Source organism: Leptosomus discolor, chromosome 5 (assembly GCF_034619465.1).
Source record: "Leptosomus discolor isolate bLepDis1 chromosome 5, bLepDis1.hap2, whole genome shotgun sequence".
Taxonomy (NCBI): Eukaryota; Metazoa; Chordata; class Aves; order Leptosomiformes; family Leptosomidae; genus Leptosomus; species Leptosomus discolor.
In genome coordinates this window covers 59,475,857-59,499,621 of record NC_141395.1, presented here as the reverse complement: position 1 = coordinate 59,499,621, position 23,765 = coordinate 59,475,857, and the positions used below count along the sequence as shown (strand labels likewise).

At 45.0% G+C, this 23,765-nt stretch overlaps 1 protein-coding gene across 1 annotated transcript in view; it reads right to left on the bottom strand.

Moving 5' to 3' along the window:
- Positions 1-18,260, bottom strand: part of GRHL2 (grainyhead like transcription factor 2) — a 65,473-nt gene extending 47,213 nt beyond the window's left edge. The window contains exons 1-4 of the mRNA XM_086466023.1: positions 18,100-18,260; positions 5,298-5,487; positions 2,319-2,386; positions 366-750 (exon numbers count right to left, since the gene is read on the bottom strand). Of these exons, the coding sequence (XP_086322149.1) occupies positions 366-750; positions 2,319-2,386; positions 5,298-5,487; positions 18,100-18,260 (804 nt within the window). The remainder of the gene's footprint in view (positions 1-365; positions 751-2,318; positions 2,387-5,297; positions 5,488-18,099) is intronic.
- Between the last annotated feature and the right edge of the window lie 5,505 nt (positions 18,261-23,765).

Genomic DNA, 23,765 nt, shown 5'->3' with positions numbered 1-23,765 from the left:
TGAATGGCTCTGAAGGCAGATCTTGTTAATGGAAAACAGAGCTTTCAGAATGGCAACTATCCTCTACTTGACACAATATCCCAGAAGACAAATGACCAGTATCTATTGTTCTCAGAGTTTCCAACAAACAACTTTAAAACTGTCTTCTGAAATGCCTCATGATGCTCCTTTATAATCAGAGCACAGACTGACAGGAACACAGCTAGGAGCAGAGATGAATTTGTTGAAACAAGCATCACCGTTCTTCTAATGGCTCTTGCGGGCAGCTCAAATCTCCTTATCTTGTTTACAAACTCAAATCTCCTTATCTTGTTTACAGCTTTTTTATTGAGTTCTTAGATGCTAACTTGAGGTGAAAAACTTACTTCTGTTCCTCCATCTTTGAAGGTGTCGCTGTATGTACTGTCTGGAGTACTGCGCTGGTCATCTTTGAGATAATTTGTGTGGGGAGCAATGTTGGACACCTCGTACGGTTCAAAGATAACCCCTCGCTGCTCCTCGTTTTCTCCTCTTGCATAGTGTGCTTGTGGGGTTATAAAAACAGGGGTGAACTCCTCTGCTTTAATCACAGTCACTCCAGTCCCTGTGATGGGTGTCGAGCTCCCAGACACATTTGTGTTGTATTCCCTTTTGGATGACTCCAAAGGACCTTGGTTCAAGGAAAGGTTAACCGGCACTGTCTTCAGGACTTGCACGCGGTTCTCTCCCCCACTTAAATTACTCTGAGCTTCCGTGGTATTAAGACAATTTCTGTGAGACAAAACCAAAAACTGTTATGAACTGTCCTGATAGAGTAAATCTCCTCCTTAAATAGCTTAATGTTCTTAGATGGCAGGAAAGAGCTCTTTCAACTCTGATAAGCCATTGCCACAATAAATAGTACACTAACAAATACTAGGCAAAAGATATTGTGAGGCAAACGGAGAGGTCCAGAGCTCTTTAACAGCTAGGGAAAGACAATACATTTGATTTGACCTATAATCGGTATGACTTGTTACAATAAACTCTGGGTATTCGGGGTTGCTTTTGCCTTGGCTTATAACTTGGATGCAAAATCAATCCACCAAGGCAATAGCCTTTAGGCACAAAATAAGCATGAAGAGCAAGGCGAGGTATGGATTACTCACAGTACCTAATTTGCATGTGAAATATGCAGAATATCAACAGTAAAATTCATATGCTGATCCATGTCCTTTCAGGCTGTTGACAGCCCACAACCAATTGTGCAACTCTGGTACCAGTGCTCTTCTGAAAGAGCAAGCCCAGGAATCCCATTTTATCAGAGTAGATCAGTAACTACAGCAGCTGCAAGGTAACCTCCAGCAGCATTCCCACGTCTACCTGCGGTTGCTGTTGAAAGCAATCTGATTGCTGATAGTAGCTGCACTGACATAAAATTGTTAACTCATAAGACTTTTAGGAGGTTTAACACACCACTTTGTTTTCAACCCAGGAGATATGTTCTGACATTACAGTTCCTCTCGCTTGGCTTTCCACCAAAGGCCAGTTTTGTCAGTTACACTCAACTTAGGAATTTCTCTAGCATTTGCAGAAGAAAAACTGTGCCTCAAAAAATTTTCATATTCTATTTTGGAACAGTGAATTTATACTACCACCTATTTAAACGTTCACCTTGAACAGCTAGTGGAGACCATCTAAGGCTGTCCTGAATTAGCTATATTGAAACAAACCTTGCGTAGCTTCTCTCCACTACAATTTTATATGAAGATACCTTCCTATATGTAAAAACTTAGTTCTTTCTATATAAATATACAGTCTGTCTTGTCCACAAGTCTTAATAAAGACAGGAGTCAGCTCCCATTGACTCTTCAAGTCACTTTTAGCCTACAGAGGAAGGCCGAAATCTGAGAGCAGAAAAATATTTGGAGCACATGATTTTAAGAGAGTTACTTTATTTACTTCTGGGCAGACCCTCAGTTATTAAATAAAGCTGTATAAATCAAGTTACTGAGACGAAACGACCTACTTTTTGCTCTAGAAGAAAAAAAAGTGAAAGAAAGCAGCCAATAACCAACTGTCAGTATAATCTGATTTTACTAATCTCAGCAGCCACAAAACAACAGAACAAAACACAAACAAATCAGGAAACTTTCTGCTACTTTGCAAATTGCATGTTTAATAATACTGTTCAATTTTGCTAATAAACTAAAAGGGAGTAAAGTTTGCTTCCCAAAACAGTCTTCATTCTTTTATCTTTTGGAAGAAAACCATAAACCCTCAGGCTAGCACAGTTCCCTCAGTTCACAACTGATCAACACTGTTAGTAGCTGGGTGTATGATTTTTAATAATACTGTACCTTTTATCTTGGTCTTCTTGATTATCACTCACTTTGTTAACAGACAACAGCCTTTTATCTCTGGGAACCTGAGAACAACACCAGGCATGGGGTCAGGTAAATGCAACTGTCAGGTATTTGCAGCTTCAGACTGCTACTGCAACGACTAGAAAAATGTAACCGTATCAGTATTGTCTAGTTCACAGATGCCAGGAGCTGTTTTTCTTTGGGAGACTGATTGTGAACAGAAAGATAATTTCCAAAGTGAAAAAATGTAGGGATTGTTTTCTTTTTTAGTTCTTGGGCACACCAGTCTGGAGCAAAGCACTCTTCTGTATGTCCTTATCTTTGCAAAATCAAGCTAGGCCAAGCTATCTCAAAATCAAAGCTTATATTCCCAAGCACACACACACTTTTCATTGAATAATAAAGAGAGGAGAAGGGAGACACGATGCTTTGATGAGCTCTGCATGGAGACCCTTTTAGCTCAGAGGAAAAAGTGTTCTTGATTAAACCACAAGCGCCAGCTAAGTCCTCCTGTTAGAGAGCAGTCTGGAGGGTGCATGACTTACACCTAGGGGAACTTTGTAGATCCTTCCCTTTCCTAGCATGGAGACAGGTCAGGGCACACTGGCATGTCATCAGAGAACACTGACTTCTGCTTTGCTGAGGGCATCAACAGCCACGAGAAGTAAAAATCCCATCAAATCTGGCCCCTTGACAGACTCAGAATTGACACCAAGTGACTTAAAATATTTGTCTTCCCACAGACCGGTTTCCTGACACCAGCACAGATAGGAAATCACCAGGGACAAAGTTGCTGCCATGACCGTATTCTTCATGCTGAATCAGCAATTTGGGAGCTAAAACTTCTAATCTGTCTTTTACAAAGAAGGTACATCCACCCCATCACAGCAGTTAACTCAGGATTCAACAGTAAGAATAGACCTAAGAATGGGCTAAAGCTGTGCCTTTTATCTTTAAATACTTTAAAGAAGTATCAGGACCTATCTGAATTTAGAGGAAAAACAATACTACAGTGCAGTACAGAACATCAGCTATATCTGCAAGACAGCAACAGAGTTAGAGAGTGCTAGCCAGAGCCTTTCCTTCTCTTAGGGACTTCCTCTCTCCCTGTTAAGCATCCTGTTGGTTAAAAAACCTCATTCATATATTTCAGAAGTGGAATCCAAGCCACAGTTTGCAAATGTTGTTTCCCCTGTTAAGATCACATATCTATCCCCAAAGGAGAGTCTATGTTTAGGTAAACATCACTACTAGAAAAAGGAGAAGGAAAAAAAAATGCAGTTATGTTCAAACAATTCCTAGTACCGGAAAAAAGTACTTCAAAAAATTACCCAGCATGTCAGAACAAATGAGCCAGATGACAAATAAGGGCAATTCAAGAGAGTCTGGTGCACTGGAAGTCCTCCTCTACACTTCCACATTACAGCACAGAGGTTTAAGTTAGATTTTAAGTTCCTGTTTGAGAGCATCAACAAGAGTTATCTGTTTCTCCCAGTTTAAGACAGAAATAGTTATGATTGAATGCTGAAAATGGCTTTGAGATTAACACAGCTTATTCCATCTGAACCTCATGTCTTTTGCAACTGCCTGGAACAAGGAACAGACATGTCTCTTAGAACATAAGTTTTGAGAAGGAAAAAGGCTGTTCTCTGGTTTTGTTTTAAAAATCCAGCAGATTAATGACCTGCTACATACAAAGGTATTACTAAGGCAGAAGGCCAACACTCCAGATGTTCATACGCATCCAAATTTTACAAATGCACATTAACTTCACAGAATCTAGCACTGTGGTAACTCTGTCATGTAGAGAAAATGACCCTTCTTCTTTCTCATTAGGAAAAGCTTTTCTCTACTGACAACAACACACAAAAACAAGAAACATCTCTTGAAATATAATCAGTAAGGAAATTAAAACAATATTTAACCATAAGGTTGGTATATGGCATCTTGCCTACAACCCCTTCTCCTGAACACTCATTTAATGATCGTAGCAGAGACTAAAAAGAGCAGACCATTCTCTAAAAGCATTTATACTAATAAATGCTAAAAGCAAAGGTTTTTAACTTTAAACATCCATTCCTGCTACTTCTTCATGAATTATGAGGTGAGCTGGCATTGTTCTGCTGGTTTTCACAGAAGATCATCTGTCCAATGCAGGCATAGGTGGCTTCAGGAGTACTGAGACAGTTTAAGTGAAATGAACAATTTCATAGTCTAGTGCTTGGTGAGCAACACTGATTCCATTTGCAGAGCACAAAGGGGTTAGACTGGGTTTCAGAGTGAAATTTCTGCATTACGCAGCAATGCACCCTATAGGACTCTCCTGTGATTTCAGCAGAAATCTTGAACACAGCTCTACTTAAACACTATGAAATACGTGAAAAAGAAAGGTGGTATCAAAATGGTAAAGCCCTGGGCTTAGAACCTAACATAAACTGACACTGTGTATTGACTTAGATCTCTGTCTCTGTGTCCAGCTCCATTTCTGTCCTCCACCTTTCTATTCAGACTGCAACCTTCCAGGGCAAGGGCTAGACCTCACTAGATGTCTATATACAGCCTACTGCAATCATCATACAAATAAAAATAACATGGGAAACTGTCAAATGAGAGCTACTCCAGTTAAAGAGAAACTAAAACATGTGTGGAATGAACCAGAAGAGCAAACAAACCTACAGATGGATGAGGCCTCCCCTTTTCCACTTTTTAAAGAATACTGCAAGTATCCGAGCACAAATAAAAAGGGAGCTAATTCATCCAATGCTCTTGCAAGGGAAGAGGAAGAACGCTGTGCTCAAAAAGCAATTGTGGCTGCAAATTTAATACAGGAATTCTGATTTTGGTTTATTTGTCTGTGTATCAGAGAGAAAACAAGATGCAGTGACTTCTGGTTTTGAAAATCAGCTCTTTTGATGCTTCTTAGAGCGGTCCCCTGCTAGTGCAGCAGGGAGGAATAACGATGGAGTTACCTACTTTATAATAGTCATACAATAGGCCAAGAGCAGCAGCACTGTCCTCATCACCATTTATGCTCATCATAGCCTTGGTAGCTGCTGTTAGGGGATTCTCCAAATACGACTTCCAGGCTTCATCTTCGCTGGTGTAGGCTCGTCTGGTGTTGAATGAAGTGTCATTTGGCACTAAGGCCACAAGTCGCTTGTTACTGCATAGACAGGAAGAATAAAATGGTGATCCAGAAGGGATTACTTTATTCACAAAGCATGTTATAGAATATCACATAGCTCAAAGAAAGTGATATGACTACATCAAGCAAGCATCTCTATATTAAACTTGGTGACACAAATATTTATCAGTATTAGGTATCCTCAGTTCTTAACAAAAAAAAAAATTAAATGTGTGCAGATCTTGTGATAATAATTCAAATGTATTTTTACTAATATACAGATAGAGCTATCAAAATATTTTAAAACTATTTGGAAAAAAAGGAAGTAACAACATAAGAACATTTTGCCCCAGTATTTTTGCTAGACGTACACTTAATTAGGGAAAAATACATTCAACTGAAATCAGTTATAATAAGAAGACATGAATAAAAAAAAAAAAAAAAGTATCTAATATTAATCTAGTGTTCACCTAAACCAAGTATAGTTCAGTATTTAACAACTGAGTACACTTTATAATTGAGCTAGTCTCTGCTTCAGAATGCAATTTATAATTTCAGAGAGGCTTTCTGTAACAGGACATGAGCAATGGGTCCAGTGAACAGAGCAGAAGTCATCAACATATTTGGTCTCAACTCACTTTATCACTCACCACATCTAGTTACAGACCCATGGCAAAATACACAAGACCATTAGTAAGTGGGATTTGCAGCAGAGCAGTTTCCTCCAGCTTGGAAGTGGTACAAACTGACCAGTGCCCGTGTGTATCACGAGAGAAGCTGCTGCACCACAGCTACAGCTGAAATTTCTAGTATAATGGAAACATAAATGAAGATAATAGTCCCTGCTGTTGTAAAATGTTCAATAAACTTATGGATAAAAGAGCTACAGGAAAAAAAAAAAAACAACACAATTGCATTCCTGTTACACAAGATAGTAGGCAAACAGACTAGGCAGGGAAATAGTGGAGCGAGAGGTGTGCTGCTGAGTGCCTGTTGCAAGAGCACTGTCAAGAATCGTGGCTCAGGTTACAAGGATCACGATGAAACTTCTGACACATTAAACCTGACAAATCTGAAAGCTGCAAAGATGGCAGAATAACTCAATATACAGACTTAACTGGCAAAAATAGCAGTTATTCCCAGTGACCTTCATAAAACATTTCTTGCTACCTTCTACATAAAACCCATTCATTATTCAGCCTCCTCTTTTTGCTCTCCCCTACCTGCAGTGGCGCCAGCTCCATAGACCTAACGCAACCAGCTGCCACCGTTGCACAGAGAGTGGCAATCAAACACTGTGTCACTGAGCCTTTTATTTGATTCCAGAAATCGGATTTGATAAAAGCACAACTGAACCCACACGGTAAGTGCTGCAGGACACCACAAGTGTGTCTTGCCTGGCCCCAGGCTGCAGTGACCGCCAGGCCAGGGCTTCGTCCAGCCCCACTGCTGCCTGAGTGCAGCCTGCAAAGCGCCTGCTCCGGGGTTTGAGGGAAAGGAGAGGCGTGGTGGAGATTATCATCTCTATGGCACAGAGCACTGCTGACAAGTTTCTTTATTTGATGAAAAACAAAATAACCCATTTGGTACACAGAGCACAGTTTTATGAGCTCTGGGGGGGAACAGAGCATTTTGTAGCTTCATATCACAAAATACAGCCAACAATTACAGATCAGATTATATTTTCCTTTCATCTAAAATATCTGGGGTTTTAGAAGCTTCCTTTCTTCTCCCAGCCTTTCTGCCTGGCCTTTTGCTGTCTCTTCTAAAGATTTTCATCCTTCTCATTTCCACATACCCATTTGTGTTGTTACAGGTTTGCTTCGGCAAGTGAAGCTGAAGCAGATATTAGGAGCCCAAGGAAAACCAGAGAGAACTGCTAGGTCCACTTGCCTTTTCAATACCTTATTGTTAGCGACTCAAATCAGATTTGCAACAGCCCCGCTGTTTGTGCCAGAGGTAGCTGAGGGCCTATTCCCACTCTGGAGTAGCCAATTCTCCCTGACTCAGAGGCAATTATTCCAGGCAAGGATTCTGCTTCCTCAACAAAGCTCCCCTTCAGCTAAACCCGGGCTGTTTCACTGCATGGGCGGCTGCCCATTGCAATGCACAAAATACCGCTCGCTCTCCTTCCTGTAGCAATCTTCCCTTACAATCAATAACTGCCTTTTGTTACTCGGAGTGCTCACAGCCATGCGATAGTCGTAACTGATTTACGAGCACCAGAGGCAGACTGTGAGATGCCCTTTAAAAACACACCACTTAAAGAGTTGGGCTGTGCTTGTCTGCAGAAATGCCGGAGGGCAGGAGTCAATCTCTGCTGCTCTAACTTAGTCAAGACAATCTCAAAGCAACGAAGAGTGCTCTCCCTTAGAGGTGTTGCATGCAATTGCGTTGGGGAGAAGTTAAAGTAAAGGGGATAAATGCTCTAGGAACAGCGACTCAGTAAGTAAACAGTTGGGATGGCTGGAAAGGCACAGGTGCATAGCCCTAGAGCCTCCCCAACATCTCCCCGGAGCACATTTTCTCTAAAACCCAGGTTTTCCTGTTTAAAAACTAAATATCCATCTTCTCTGGCTTGAAAGATGGTCTGCAGCATAATCAACCGACACACTCATTGTGTTTACTTTGCAAACAGACTGAAACAATAGCACTAAGAAAAATAAAAAACTTCCTCATCACTCCCATCACTGTAATCAGCTCTGTGGGAGGTTAATGGTCAGACCTAATTATCATGATTTAACATAGTCAATCGTTTCAAAGATTATAACCAAAGCAGTCAGCCAAAACAACTGCACTTGCTTTAAGAAAACTTGTCTATTAATTAAGGTCGTTTGGATGGGAGGAAGGGTTTCTCTTAATAAATGAGAGTTGTGTGCACACACATTCCCTTTCCTTTTCCACGACCGCTGAACCTCCTGGACAATTTCAGCCAAAGGTGACAGAGGGGCAGCAAATTCCCCCATAACCAGAAGAAATAAATACTTTATAGTTTAATATATGCCAAGAACACCCAACCTCCTGAGCAAGACTCTGCACAGGCAAGCTCCCCTGATCCCATCAGGCACCATTCCATGCTTGGGCACCCCCAGCTATTCCATCTGTGTAACTGATGACAGCAGGTAGCTGCTCGGAGCAGAGTGGCTCTGGTCGTACCTGGACCATGGGGAAGACAAAGGGTGACACCTACGAGAAACGTAAGAGTTCCTACTCAAGAGAACTGCTCTGAATGCCCCACTTGTGAGAAAAGCCTCAGTTGGAGCAATTAGCAACACATCTACAAATCTTATCAAAAGCTGCAAACCCATCAGTGACCGCATTCATAGGATCATAGAATCATTAAGTTGGAATAGACCTTTGAGATCATCAAGTCCAACTGTTGACTTAACGCCACTATGCCCACTAAACCATGTCCTGAAGTGCCACATCTACACGTTTTTTGAACACCTCCAGGGACAGTGACTCTATCACTTCCCTGGGCAGCCTGTTCCAATGTTTGACTACTTTTTCGGTAAAGAAGTTTTTCTAATATCCAATGTAACCTTCCCCCAGCGCAACTTGAGGCTGTTTCCTCTTGTCCTATCACTTGTTATTTGGGAGAAGAGACAGACCCCCACCTCACTACAACCTCCTTTCAGGTAGCTGTAGAGAGCGATTCACTTGTTATTTGGGAGAAGAGACAGACCCCCACCTCACTACAACCTCCTTTCAGGTAGCTGTAGAGAGCGATAAGGTCTCCCCTCAGCCTCCTCTTCTCCAGACTAAACAACCCCAGTTCCCTCAGCCGCTCCTCACAAGACCTGTTCTCCAGACCCTTCACCAGCTTCATTGCCCTTCTCTGGACACGCTCCAGCATCTCAGTGTCTTTCTTGCAGTGAGGGGCCCAGAACTGCACACAGTATTGGAGATGTGGCCTCACCAGTGCCAAGTACAGGGTGACGATCACTTCCCTACTCCTGCTGGCCACACTATTTCTGATACAAGCCAGGCTTGGCCACCTGGGCACACTGCTGGCTCATGTTCAGCTGGCTGTCAACCAGCACACCCAGGTCCTTTTCCACTGGGCAGCTTTCCAGCCACTCCTCCCCAAGCCTGTAGCGCTGCATGGGGTTGTTGTGACCGAAGTGCAGGACCCGGCACTTGGCCTTGTTAAACCTCATACAACTGGCCTCAGCCCATCGATGCAGCCTGCCCAGGTCCTTCTGCAAAGCCTTCCTACCCTCAGGCAGACCAACACCCCCACCCAATTTAGTGTCATCTGCAAACTTACTGAGGGAGCAAAAGCATTCACAGACAACCATTCACTTGAGGAAGGAAGGCGGGCCAAGACTGCAAGTGGAAGAGATTCAACCTGGCCAGCAATATCAGCAAATACCCACTGTAGCTCCAGGCACTTTTTCTAAAATAGCCTGCTTAAGGAGCAGAGAAGAAGCCCAACCCTGACCGTGCCCATTTCTCAGTCGGGCTAGCCCATGGACCCTCTACATGATCTGTGCTAACCAGAACACAGCTAGGAGGGACGTGCCCGTACAAGCCGAAAGCACACCATTAGTTTATTACCATGGAGACACAACTTAACAACTGAGGCTACTTTGTGCCTTAAAAGTACAGGTTTCCTTTCAAATTATCAGTTGAGCTCCCAATGAGTGCACAATGTTTCAGCTATTTTATGTTAAACAGTAGTAGGTGGTTATGTATCTTAATGTAGAGGTGTGTGAGGATCAAAGGTATTTTCTGAGGAATGACTTAGTTTAGGAGCTAGATTGCCCTGACACTTGAGTGTTTATGTCAAGACTAAACTTCAGATGGCCTTTATTCTGCAAACTTTTTTTCCCGAACTGTTTAGCAGAGATTTTTTTGTTTGTACTGTCTTACATGATTTGTGTGCTTTCTTCGTATGAAAAGATATACATAAGTTTTCCAGAATTATAGCGGTTATGATGATTTCTGCATCTGGTAAACTGGTATTTTTAAACTTATTTAAAATTAAGATTATGGAATGTTATAAAATCTATACAAGTGTAGTGTATAAATAGAGATGTCCAAAATTGCCCTTACTTCATTTCATTTCAGCAACTGCAGTATAACACTGTAAGCTGGAGAGGTACATTGTACTTAATGTCAATAAATTAGTTGAACAGGAAGGGCTGGCATTTCAAGCTTTTCTTCAGATTAGAGATAATGAACTTTCAACAGCCAGCACTTGGGGCTGTAAGATCCTACTACTGGCAAATTCTCACCCAACTTGATGCAATTTGTCCATTAGTTTACACAGAATCAGAACTGCCCATTCACACATCCACGAAGGATGGTGAAAGGCCACAGCTTTGTGATCAGAGCTTGCTTATCATTCAGAAACAAGATGTCCTGCCTGCCAGTCTCAGCCAATTTTGATGCTCAAGAGCTTTCTGTTGAATTTGTAAAGTTCATGCAGCCCTCAACCTCTCTGCTAAATTTGCCACTGAACATAAAGCAGGCTGATGAACATGCTGCACCAAGTACAGCTGCACCCTACCCTCCTCCATCATACGCTCAGCATTACAATCTGATCTAGTGGGAAAGGAAGTCTTGTCCAGCTTGCCCCCCAACTTTTGCCTTGCTTAGGAAACTCACCCCTGAAATCCAAAGCAGACTGTTAAAAGTGCAAAGAGGGGCACCCAGCTCAGACATTTCCTGTTTGTTTGTTGTTTTGGGTTGTTTGGGGTTTTTTTAATTGCTTCTTTGGACATTGCATTTGTTCTTTCAACAAACTTTACCAAAAAAAAAAATAAATTGTAAGAATCAAGCTGAGCCGCTCCATGCGTATCCCTGCAGACTTCTTTGCCCCCTGACAATGCATTAGAACTGCCCTCTTCCTGCAAAGGTTAGGTGCCAGACGGGAACACAAGCAGCAATGCGTGTGAGGAAGCAGAATGAGATGAATCCCCGTTCCCAGGTTTCCGTCCAGGCCTGAGCCTGCCTGTTCTCATGCCTGTGAGACAAAAGCACCAAGCACACCTGCGCACATCCTCTACAAACTGTCCCTTCAGGAGAGGAGAGAGGAGGCTTTGGTCCATACAGCTGTTATAAAGCACACAGAAATTTTAGCAGCAGTCAAATAACTGGAAAAGGCAAGACAGACTCATGTCATCCTGGCTCCCAGCCCAGCACATCAAGGCCATAGGATATTTCTCATAAGCTCCTTTTTAGTTGGATGATAAGAAGGTGCACAGGGCAACTGTCTCCAATCTGGAAACCCTGGGAGGAACACCAATTCTAAAACGAGATGCTAGCCAAAGGGACCGCTCCTGTATTGCATGCAGACATGCACCACGCACCACGCTGTATCCTGGGTTGCTGATCCCTTGATTGTCCAGGTCAGAGACCTGGCTGAAGCAAGCTCAGTCACAGACTGAGTGTACTATGGGAAGAAGACCTGCCTGCCTAGTTTTTCCTCCAGTGCAAAGTAGGAAATGGGAACTTCAAGAATGCCCGTGTTTCATTTGGTATGACAAAAGGCACAGGAACATGCTCCAGCTGCACCCAAGAGCTGGAAAAAGAGCTGAAGTTCCCACTTCAGTTTTTTGACATAGCTAAGGAGGGCAGAGTGATCATTTACAAGCATTTCAGTGGCTCCACAGTTGATTTTACACTTACACAAATCTCAGTTCAGCAATAAGGCTACTACAAAACAGATTTAGACAGATGTTCACACAATTTGTCTTACAACTAATGTACAGACACACAAATTCACACACATAAATTAAACTACTATGACCATTTAAAAAGCAGCTAAGGACAGATCCCACAGAAGCCAGGTAAGTTAACAAACTTTATATTCCAGATCATAAATTTCTGTCTCTGCTCATCACCCAAAGTATAAACCAAAGCTAGCCCTACTGCTTTTTTAAAGATTCTAATGTTAGCCCAGCTTTACTACCCTCAGCATACTCTTTGCCTAGACATCAAGTTAAAAAAAAAAAAAAAAAACAAAAACAAACAACAAACCCAACATGGGTGACTCACTGCAAGTTTTGATTTATTTAGTTAAAAAAAAGTTTAGACTCCTCAGGATTTACTGCCAAAAGTATAATTAAAAAGTCAGCAACATTGTTGTTTCAATTAGATAATAGTGTTCCGTTAAAACTACAAAGGAGCTTAAATGTTTAACGAACAGGAAAATTATGGCCCCTGTGTCTTGGTGTTTTGTCTTTCAGAGCTGACAATCACATCATTCCCAGAAGCACAGGGGTCTCCAAAACGAACTCAGCCCAATCCAGTAAGCATATAAATATACAAATGACTCAAGAGTGAAGGAAAACCAAAGCATTTAGACCACCAGGACACCAGAAGATAAGATGCCCTCTGGCCCAGCCAGCAGTCCATACCAAAAAAAACCCTCCCATTACAGAGGCTGAGTAATTTTGCCTACTAATGAAAGCAGGTTTGGGACTCTTGCAATTTTGGGACAATTATTCTTTTTGAGCACAAGACAAATCTGAACAAGATTACACATGTCAAATGATTAAAAGAAATTATTTTACCTTTACAAAACACCCCGAGAGGAAGTAAAATAATACAGGGAGCAGAAACAGCAAATGGCAAAACAGACTAGATGTTCAACAATTAGATGCCTACTAGAAGTTTTATTTATTTTTACTCAGTACCAAAATAACTTGAGTATGTAATAGTGATTTAAAAGATTAAAACAAATAGGTGATTCATTAACATTGACAAAAAATTATTATAAAGTATATCGAAGTGGAAGTATGAAAAACAAATACAACACAAGGATTAAATACATACAGTAAAAGCCTACTGAGGACTAGTTCAAGTAGGCAATTACTCACCCTGAGACAGACGTTTTATACCTATGATTTCAGAGACTTTTTTGTTTCACTTCTAAGTAAGTATTATTTCTACCAGACAATCTTTTGTTATTAGTGCACCAAGTAGCCTGTTGTCTTTTTTTTTTTTTTTAAACCAAGCAGAAAACAGTCTCGAAAAAGGCAGGTTTCAGCATATTTGTAAAAAAACAATGACATCTCGAAAAATGAGGATACTCTGGAGCTCACAACACTATTGCAGTAGCTAACAGAGTTGATCAGAATTAGCAATTGCTTAACAGCTTTGTTCCAGGCCATGCTCTGTTTTGCTAAGAAGCGTACTTCCAGCGCGCGCAGCACCCAAGGTTGTGCTAGCTGACCTGAAGCAGCCAGCAGTAGGCTTTAAAATTAAAAACAGGTCATGACAAGGCTTCCCAGACCTGCTGCAGTTTAACCTGACCCTTGGCCCTGTGGCCCTCGTTCATTCATTGCTTCCATGGAGTTAATGGAAATGGAACAGTTATTGCACTGATAGCACTGATTGCTGTTTTTTCAGAATATGAAATTTTTTACACAGTCAGAAGGAAAACATGATTTCAACACTGCGCTATCCTGAAAGTCAGTATTTCCCACAAATATTTTTAAAAGGGCAGACAAAATGAAAAATATACTTTCAGAACAACTAAAACGCAGTTATGGAAGATGCCATTATCTCCCACTCTTAGGAAAATTAAATCTACAGATATACATAATCTTCAAGGCTGGAGACACATTCTCAAGCTACAGGTATGTTGCAATATTTGACTTCTCCACAGTTCACATGCACTTAATACGGTTTCCTTGGTTAAATATTTCATGAGAAACAGTTCTCTTCTTTGTGAAGTTAGTACTATCAAAGAATAGGACAGTGTCCTGGTATGCGAGGATGTCTGAAATAATTACTTATCTTTTAATTAGCTACTACTGTCTCAATGACCGATTAAAAAGCTAATGAAGATTCACCCCAGGATGAATTCCTTAGATCAGCATTTGAAAGTGCTACTTTGTGTATGTGCATGTGTGTGTGTACAAAAAAGGGCAGCTTAATTGGCTGCTCCATAATCATGGGAAAAACTATTTAAGGTAACCATCAATGGTCTGCGCTGGATTAATATTTGTGAAAATATCTGACAACAAATGTCAACCGGTGTAATATCATTTCCCCTTCAGATGTCCCTGCAAGAACGAGAAAGATGACGTCCCTGCTGACCCTTCCAAGGGGAAGAAGTTATGCGATCATTACAATCAAGTAAGCAACCTGGGAAAATCCCCTCTCTCCTGTTCTGCTTTGATCTTCAGCCTGATCTCGGACTTCAGCACCAGAGCCACAGCAGTGTTAACAGTGGGACGTAACCATTTGATATCCTTATTCCTCTCAGTTAAGCTTATGGTTGCAAGTTCTGCGAGGTTCTGCACACCAACTTCATTGCACAGAGATGGTTTTCTGGGGAACCTCCACAACAGCATGTCTGACATTTGAAAACTACAAGCATTAAACACCTCTAATTCCTGTTTCTTCATTCATTCCCGGATGAGTAACACTTTGGAAAATTCATCTCAATGGATGCCCTATCCAGACAGCCAGCAGGGGCAGGGGGGGCAGGGGAGAGCAGACTGGGACCTAATTGCCACTCAACATCTGCTGATGGGAAACAAGTTTGGCCCTCAAAAAAAAATTAAGTACAATGCACAGAATCACACTGCAAACCATAAATGCCCTTTGTTGTTATAGTAGTAGATGTGTAAGTTAAATATTACAAAGGCAGCATCTACATTTACATACTGAGGAAGAAATAGGAAACCAGGTCAAAATTACCCTGTGAAGAGTCCAAGATCAACTTCTGCCACAGACACCACCAAGTAGCAAGCTGGATGCAAACATGCCTCCACGAACACATGGGAGCAGGTCTGAACCCATTCCCACCTCCGGGCTCACCTCAGCTGCAGATCCAGGCTGCCCCAGGTCCTCCTTAATGTGGTCAGTCTAAGCATGCCCCAGCCTCATCTACCTGGTGTCCCAAGTAGCTCTTGCAAATACTGGAGGTGTTGGGATCCTGACCAGCCTGACTGATAGGCAGCCATGTGGCTGGCTGCCTAGCAAGACAGCCACAGCGACCAGCACGCTCAGGCCTGCTACCAAGCCTGCTCTTCGTGCAACTGCAGTCCCAGCCCACATGGGACTCACGACTTTACACACCACCAGGGCCAGCAGGGACACAACTGTGGCATTTACCAGGCAGATCCCAAGTGGTTGTACAATCGCTGCTCCCCATTTACAGGACTACCGGCAACCTCTAAAACCCTGTTAAGTCTCACAAGTATGGAGGTCACCAATTCGCATCACTAATGCACTAGAGCCATTAATCCGGAGTTCTGTGGTGATAATTTTTTTCTGTATACTACGGTAAGAAGAACTTTTCAGCTTATAAATGCAGAAGTGAACCCTGGAATCATCTTTACATCCTACAAAGGGGATGCTCCCTCCTCCCTGCCCTATGCCCCCTGGCCTGCGTTCGATCTCCAGGGTCCTCTCGTGATGGCTCTGGGAATTGGGTAACAAGCAACTGCATGGACCTCCAAAACGTTCTTGGAGAGGCAGGGATACACATTTCCTTCTGCAGAGGTTCTAGTTTGAGCAGTTCTGTCTTTAACACCTGCCACTTGCTTGCATTCCCTCTGCAAATGAAGAACCCAGAACGATGAAAAAACGTATGTTAAAAATAACCTCCAAAAGGAGATCAGGCTACTCTCAACCCAACTGGGCCAGTTCTCTAGCTGTACAAACAGCTCTACTGACACAGCTGAGAGGGTGGAATGGAAGCAGGAACAAGTGGCCACAGCCTGCTGAAGTCGGTACTACCTCAGAAAAATGCATGTGAAATCATGCCTTATCTCTTCTGACTGACAGGAGTTTGTGGAGGCAAGCAGGCAAGACCCAGCTTAGGCAGAAAGGCTAAAGGGAAAGACAGGGAGATATGCACACTATCTTAAGGATAATCTCCTCAGTTAGCATGAGAATCAAACGACTTGTTCTTTTAGCATTTTCACCTGACTACCTTAGAGCTGATGGTGCAGGTAGCACCCCTGTCCCTGCACCTCCCTCCAAAGAAGGAAACAGCAGGCAGCCCTGCCGAGCCGTTGTGCAGTGGGGTGTACCACCTCTCCAGAAAACCCATCAAATCCCACTGAAGGATGAGACAGGAACATATTCCTCCATGCTTTCTAAATCCACTCAGCTGCTTAGTCCTCTACATCAGCACTTCACTAGCACAAGAGCCACAAAAACACGTTCAATGACACCGACAAATTAACCGACCTCGAAATAATGAGCTTCCCTCTCCGGTCTTGCCTGTAGGGAAGATCTTGTTTTTAAGTAAAAGAAAGGCCATGTGGAGGAGAATAACATTGTACTCTCTGGATTAGATTTTAATTGGATTTAATTCGTTAAAAAAAACCAAACCAAACACAAAAAACCCAAACAACAAAAAAACCCTTCTCATGCAAACTGCCACCACCAGTCTAATACCTCATTCCACCTGGTCATCTTTTCTGAAAACAAGTGTATTTGTCTTCTCATGTTACACTTCTGTATAGAGAGGCCAGGGAATGTCTTCACTTTTTTTTTCCCTTTCAAACCCTTACCTACCACCTATGAATTTTCTAAATGCCTTAACCAGAAAGAGATCATGGGCATACCTGCAACGGGGAAGTGCTGTTACTGGAGGGTACGTGCTCTGCAGTACTCTTACGTTCCTCAGTGGTAACAGTAGCAGCACTACATAGAGCAGGGGATGAAAGACATTAATGCTCCCATCTCAGTAGTTTACACCTATGCCATACTGTTCCTGTTGGAAAGGAAGGATAGTCCTGTAGCTTAGTAGCATCCTAGATCCAGAGGGGAACCACTTTTGCCCTAGTTTCTTACACGACTTAGGTTTCCACTGCACTGTTTTTCTGTTTCAAAGCTGACGGTGGTATGAAGTTGCCCCCCCCCCCCCATCATATTCCTTTCCCGCTCCCGTTAACTGCGCTTGATCTGCTGCAGCCTGGTTTCTGGCCCTTCGATTGAAATTACTGGCAACTAGGCTTGGCCAGGGAGTAATTTATGGGCCCTTTCACCTTCTTGCAGTTCTGGAACTGCTCGTTGCTTTGGGATGCCCCCCACCACTGCTTCTTGTCAACTCTCAGCTCTTTCACAGTTAATCTGGTTCCCCTCCCAACTCAATGATTGCTCTTTCAGCTGCTCCTCCCAGCCGCACCAGTATCCCTCAGGGCTTTGTCCTTATTCCCTTCCTTGCGCTTAAATCATTCACTGCTCTTATCTGGACACCTGAGGCATTAATGTCCATCCCCGATCAGATGAACTCCCAAACTCCACTTTGTTCCGAACTCCTACCACGATCAGTTTAATTTCATGTCAGTAACTACTGTCAGCTGATGTTTGAAAAGGCCAGGACTAAAACTATTTTTTTAATCTTTCCCCTCTGAACCGTCCCATTTCTTCCCTATCAGGGCAGCCAACCCTGCTCTTTTCTTTTGTCCGACAATCTCTTTCTTTCACTCCCTGACAGGCAGGATGTCACCAAGCCTCTCTCAGTCCAATGTCTCCAACATCAGGCTCCTCCTCTCTACCCCCTTTGCCCTGGGGAGCCCGACAAGGGCTGGCATCTGAGCAGCACCAAGCGCAGCCGAGATTACACTCATGACTGGGGCGCGCCTACCTACACCATAGCAGCAGTAAAACAAAACTGTCGTCTCCTGCTTGGCCTCTGCGATCTCCCGCCCTCCATCTTCCTTGCCCCGTTACTCTCCCCAGCCGCCTCCTGCAGAAACACTAATAACCCGAGCAGGTAAAATGGCCTTCCCGCCTGGCTGCCTCACGGTGGCTCCTCGGCGCCGCACAGCAGCAGGCCGCCGCCACGCTCCCAGCCAGGCCCCGGCCCTCACGCCAAGCCACCTCGCCGCCATCGCGGGAACGCCGCCATCGGCTTTACCCCACGGCCTAGCAGGGCGGGCGCGGAAGGGGCTGCCTAGAAACAACCCCTGGTTTGGGGCCGATCGGCACGAAGCGTTGATAGCATCGGACGCACGCTGCGGTGGCAGAAGAGTACGCCGCGGCCTGGGCGCCAAACGACAGCTCCGGGCGCCTCTCCCAACCCCGGGACAGGCCCGTCTCCTGCCGAGCCCACCGCTGGCTCCGTCTCGGTCCTGCTGCGTGTCGCGGGGGTGCCCGGCACCACGGCCAGCGTCCCCCAGTGCCTGCAGAAGGCAAGGGGGGCTCCCCATTCCTCCTCCGCTCTTCCCCCGGCCTCGGCCGCCTCCGGGCAGGCTGTTTCGTACGCCTCGCTGCCACCAGGCCCGGGCCGGGCCGCCACGGCCTGCGGCCCCCGCCGCCGTGCGAGAGAAGGGTTGCGGCGGGCCCGGGACGGGCGGCAGCGGGCGGTTTCCTCCTCGGGCGCCGGTACTGGGAAAGTTACATTTTAACCCGGGGCGGAGGCGCCGGTCCCTGGGCAGCCGCGGGCCCGCCGGGGCGTCCCGCCGGGAAAACAAGGTCAGGGCGCCGAGGCCGAAAGCGCCGCACGCACCGGCTGGGGCGGCCGAGGCTGGGGAGCAGCTGCGCAGGGCCCGGCCGGGGCCCTTCCTCCCGCGGGACGGGATCGGGGTGCGGCGGGCCCCCTGCTCTGCCCGCCCGGCCCCGGCCGAGGGGAGGCCAAGGGAGGAAGATGGCCGTGGCCGGCTCGGGATAAAGGCCCTTTGTTGCGCTAACGAAAAAGCTAAGAAGCACTTTTTGTCCAGGACCTTCGGCGGGCGGAGGCCGCTCCGCTCTTCTGGAGCGAGGACAGCTCCCTGCCGAAGAGCAACCCTCGAGGTGAAGGGAGGGAAAAAAAAAAAAAAAAAAGAGAGGGGGAGAAAAAAAATCCCAAACTAAAAGGGGAATTAAAAAAAAATAATCGCGAAGCCCCACGGCCAGATGGAAAGCGAGGTGGGGGGCGGCGAGCCGCAGCCTTGTCCTGGGGCGCTCTGGGAGTTGCTGTGCCGCCCGGTCCGGCGTCGTTTCACGGTGGGAGAAACGCCGTCCCGGCAGGTCCGCGTCCGCCACCGGAGAGGGGGAAACACAACCAGCCAGACGGGCCGGCCAGCCCCGCGCAGCGGGAGCAGCGGCGTGCCTGCGATCACTTACTTGTCCGTCTCTTGTGACATGTTTGATCCAATGAACTCTCTCCCCTTTTCCCGGTGCCTCCGTCTCCCTGGCGGAACTGGACTTTCAGGTCTGTGCAGGTGAAGGTGTGTGTGAACGCCCGGGACGGCAGAACCAGAGCTACTGGTAATTCTGCTTTCCTTCCCCCCCTCTCCCGGCTCCGCAGCCAGCCGCCGAGGTAGGACAGGTAGAGCCCCCTCCCCCTCGCATGTGGGGAGCGGCGGGGCTGGGGCTGGGGCGCCGGCGAGGCGAGGCACGGCAGGGCTCGGCACGGCTCGGCTCGGCTCGGCGCGGAGAGCGGCCGGGCCGGGCGCGCGCAGGTAACTTTCCCGAGCGGCGCTGGATTCTTTCAGTAAAGGAGCGGGGCAGAGGGACGAGCCGCCCGCTGATTGGGCAGCGCGGGCCGGCAGGTGCGCTGCCATTGGAAGAGGCGCGCACAGGTAAGGCTGCCGCCGAGCTCCAGGTAACGCACCTCGCGCCCGCGCCGCGCCGGGAGGCAGCCGCGGGGGCCGCCGCCGAGGGGAAGGGAGGGAGGGAGGGAGGGAGGGAGGGAGGGAGGGAGGGGGAGCCGGCGCTGAGGCGGCGGGCAGCTCCACCGTCAAACAGCCCTCCCTTCCCTCGCCGCGGACGGAGTGGGCCGGCCGCGCTGAGGCGGCGAGGCGAGGCGCGGCGCAGGGCCGTTGGTGCCTCGGGGCGGCCGTTGCCCGCTGAGGCCGAGGAGAGGGCCCTGGCGTGTGGCGGGGCGCGACGGAGCGGGCAGCCGGGCGGGTCGGCCGGGCCACCCCTCAGCGCGCCGGCCGGGCTGCCGCCCGCCTGCTTCGTGCGCCGGGACTGGCTGCCGCGGCCGGCCCGTGGCTGTCGTTGCTTCGTGCTCAGGGAGGCGCTGGCCTTCGCAGGACAGCTTCGTCGTTAGGTTTTTTTTTTTTTTGTGGGGTCTCAGGGATTTTTTTACTTTTTTCTTTTTTTTTTCTGACCTTACCCACGATTGGGACTGGCCGGGTTGACGTTGACAAACGTCTTGGTGCAGAAGGCATCTCATGGCAGAGGGATGAAGGGGTGCCAGAAGATGACACCCACTGCGTGGATCTGTCGGGCTGCGGGGGCTGAAGGGTCTCTTTTTTGTCAGCAGGAGAAAGCTGGAACAGGGCGTTTATTGGGGAAGGCTCTGTTACGCAGGAGCGAAGTGGATAGAGAGGACTGCGCCTGATCGCAGTCGGGCACAAATGTCTCTTACTGGGTCTCATGCCTTACCTGTATTCATAGTAACTAACCAAATTAAGCCAACTGAGTATAAATCATGTTTAAGTCAGCTTAAACATGGCCCTATGAAGATTTCTGTTGCTTTAACTAAACAGAATTAGAAAAATACTTTAGCTAGATTAATGACACTTTGATTGAGCACAAGATATTAGTTAGCTGTTCTGTTCCTCCACCAGTCGCAGGAAAAGAAACATTATTATACAATCTGTAAATCCAGTCAGAAATTGCTAATGTGGCCTGAATTTTGAATAATAAATACTGGTATTGAACTTGTAGGCTATTATTTATAACAATGCTTGCATGAATTATTTTATATAATACATTTTGAGGAAACCATAAGGCTTCATAAAACAGAAGAGAAAGAGTAATTTATTCATTACAAATTACGCAGTCGTTTTGAATACAAAATTGCTATGTAATCTTAAAACAAGTCGAGCCTCTCAGGCACATTGCTGTGAGATAGTATGAGTTGTTTTGGAGAAATAGTGGTAGAATGCTTTAACAGTTTAAGTTAGTTAACTGCAGAAATTATAAGCTTTCTCTCCCAAATATTTGTTATGCTGAAAGAAACTGAGACCTGAAAAGGTTACCTGTTTGAGCACCATCAATAGGATTAACGCCAATTCAGGTATCCTCTTTCTCTTTTTTTTAATTTTTGGATGTCGGGTTTTTTTCTGTATGAAATGTATAGGAAGAAGGAGAGGAAGATCAGTGATGAGCACTTTGGAAAATGCCACCTTCCCCAAGGTGGAAATGCTGCTGATGTGTGATTTTACAAGAAAGAAAACTGCATTTGATGCCATCTGCAGTCCTGGACCAAACCCAAACTGTAACTGAAACTGAAATGGAGTTTGTTGTTCTAGTACTGGGTCAAATACAAAACTGCCTTTAGCAGCCTGCTCTCAGGAGAGATTCTCTTAGAATGAGGTAGTCGGGAGACTGAATTACCGCTCACCGTCTTATGTGGTGTTCCAAGGTCAAAGTAGGAATATAAGTGGAAAATGGAGTAATGAACTCTTGATTTGAGGTTGTTGGAGATGACAACTGTTACTTAGTTCGGACTTGCTTAGATGGAAAAATAGGCCCTGAAAATTATCTTAACTCAGTAGGTAGGTAGGCAGGCATAGGGCTTATGGTTTTCTGGATGAGCCTTTTGCTTCAGACTGCAGACTGGAATCAAATTGAGAGTGTCGGGGTCCATCCCTAGCTGAGCAGGTCAAACAAGTCCTACCTAATCCAGCCTGGTGCTCATTCTTCATGATTTACAAGATTATTATAAACTAATCTGGTAGTCATTGAAAAATCAGCTGATGTTATTTCTGGCCAGACCAGTCTTGCTTCCTGTAGAATAAAGGCTGTGTGGAGCAAAAATGAAATAGTCATACAATAAAATATTGAAAATCTAGGACTTGTCTTTGGAGCGTACAGGAAAAATTGAATATAGGAAGCTACTTGTTTTCATCCTGTGCTTGCTTCTTTGCTTTGTGCAGCAGCTGATGGTTTTTTGTGGCATCGTAAGGGTTCAGTGTAGAATCAACTGTCTAAAGCATTACCTCGTGTTTACACTATTTACTCCACAGCAGTGAGTGTTGATGTTGTTCGGACTTGCCAGCACTGGGTAAAGGAAATAGAGTGTGCAAATAAGGCTTAACTAGGCTTACTAATTGCACTAAGTGCCTAAAATATCTTTCAGAAAACTATTAAAAGGAGTCTATGTGATAAAAGATGTTAGAGAGATATTTATGTCAAAACAGTGTTGTAAAGCAGTTCAGTGAGAGAGCAGATGTTTGAAAACAACTGTTTTCAGTAGGCAACGGTTACCACGTATTTTTATTTGTATCTTTCTATGTCATTGATGGCTGTTGATATAAAATGTGCTCTCTCACAGTAAGTTCAAAGACAACCACCTACCTACTAATTTTGTGATATGCAACATTTACTGTTAATCCTCCCCGTAGCCTTTCCTTTGTAGTTGTCTTCTATATGAAACTATTTTTATTGGAATTTGTGCAGACCTTGATCCTCAACTGACTTCAATGAAGCCATCATGTACATCAAAATAAGCTTGAAAGATTTCAGTGCAACTCTCCTACACCCCAGACAGATCATTCTTACGCTCTAAGAATGAATTACTCTGCACTCTTAGCTTTAAGAAAGTAATTCTAAGTAACCAAGATCCCGATAACATTTTACTTCTAATGCTTCACAATGAAACTATAAAAGTCCTGTAGCGATAGAAGATTTTGTGATTAATGGCAAGTACTCCTGGATTTCTGTCATACAGCCCGGAAACTGCAATTTGTGCTCCCCAAACAGGTCTGCTGGGATCCCTCGAGCAACCTCTAGCTCTCAGGTGCCTCCACATCATGTGTGACAGCAGCAGCAGTTCAGCAGTGTGGAGGACCATGGAACAGCAAGCATTTCCTGGCCACAGGGTAAGGTGTGGAGCCGAGTGTGGCACTTTCTATTTGAAATGCCGATTTGCATTTCTTTTAGATTCATCAAAGCAGTATGGAAGCACGTCAGGAAAAAAGGAGGGGCTTTATTTATTTTTGTTTTGCTCACTATGAGTGTAGAATTCATGATTCTGAAAGATGTCAAAGTTATAACATGACTATCCTGTGTATTGGCAATGCTGAACTTAGGCAGAGTTGCACACACAGTGTTGTTTTCAGCTTGAAACAGGAGAAGTCATTTTCAGTGGTGAAAATAGCTCACAGCACAGAAGTCCTTTCAGGATTGAGACATTGAGACAGCTAAGAAGGCGGCAGAGTCTGACAATAGATTGGAATATTAGGTTCATACTTGATTATCAGACATTAAAGTACCAATCCATTGCATAAAGATTACTCACAGTTTTGGAACCGATTCAATAGAATTTAATTTAGAACCATAGCTTTTCTGCAGATGCTTTGATCTACGTGATAGCGTTTTTTAGTGATTCACTCAAGCATTTTGAAACACTGGGAAAATACAGTTAGGTCACCTAATGACAGTAATTTTGCTTTTAGTGT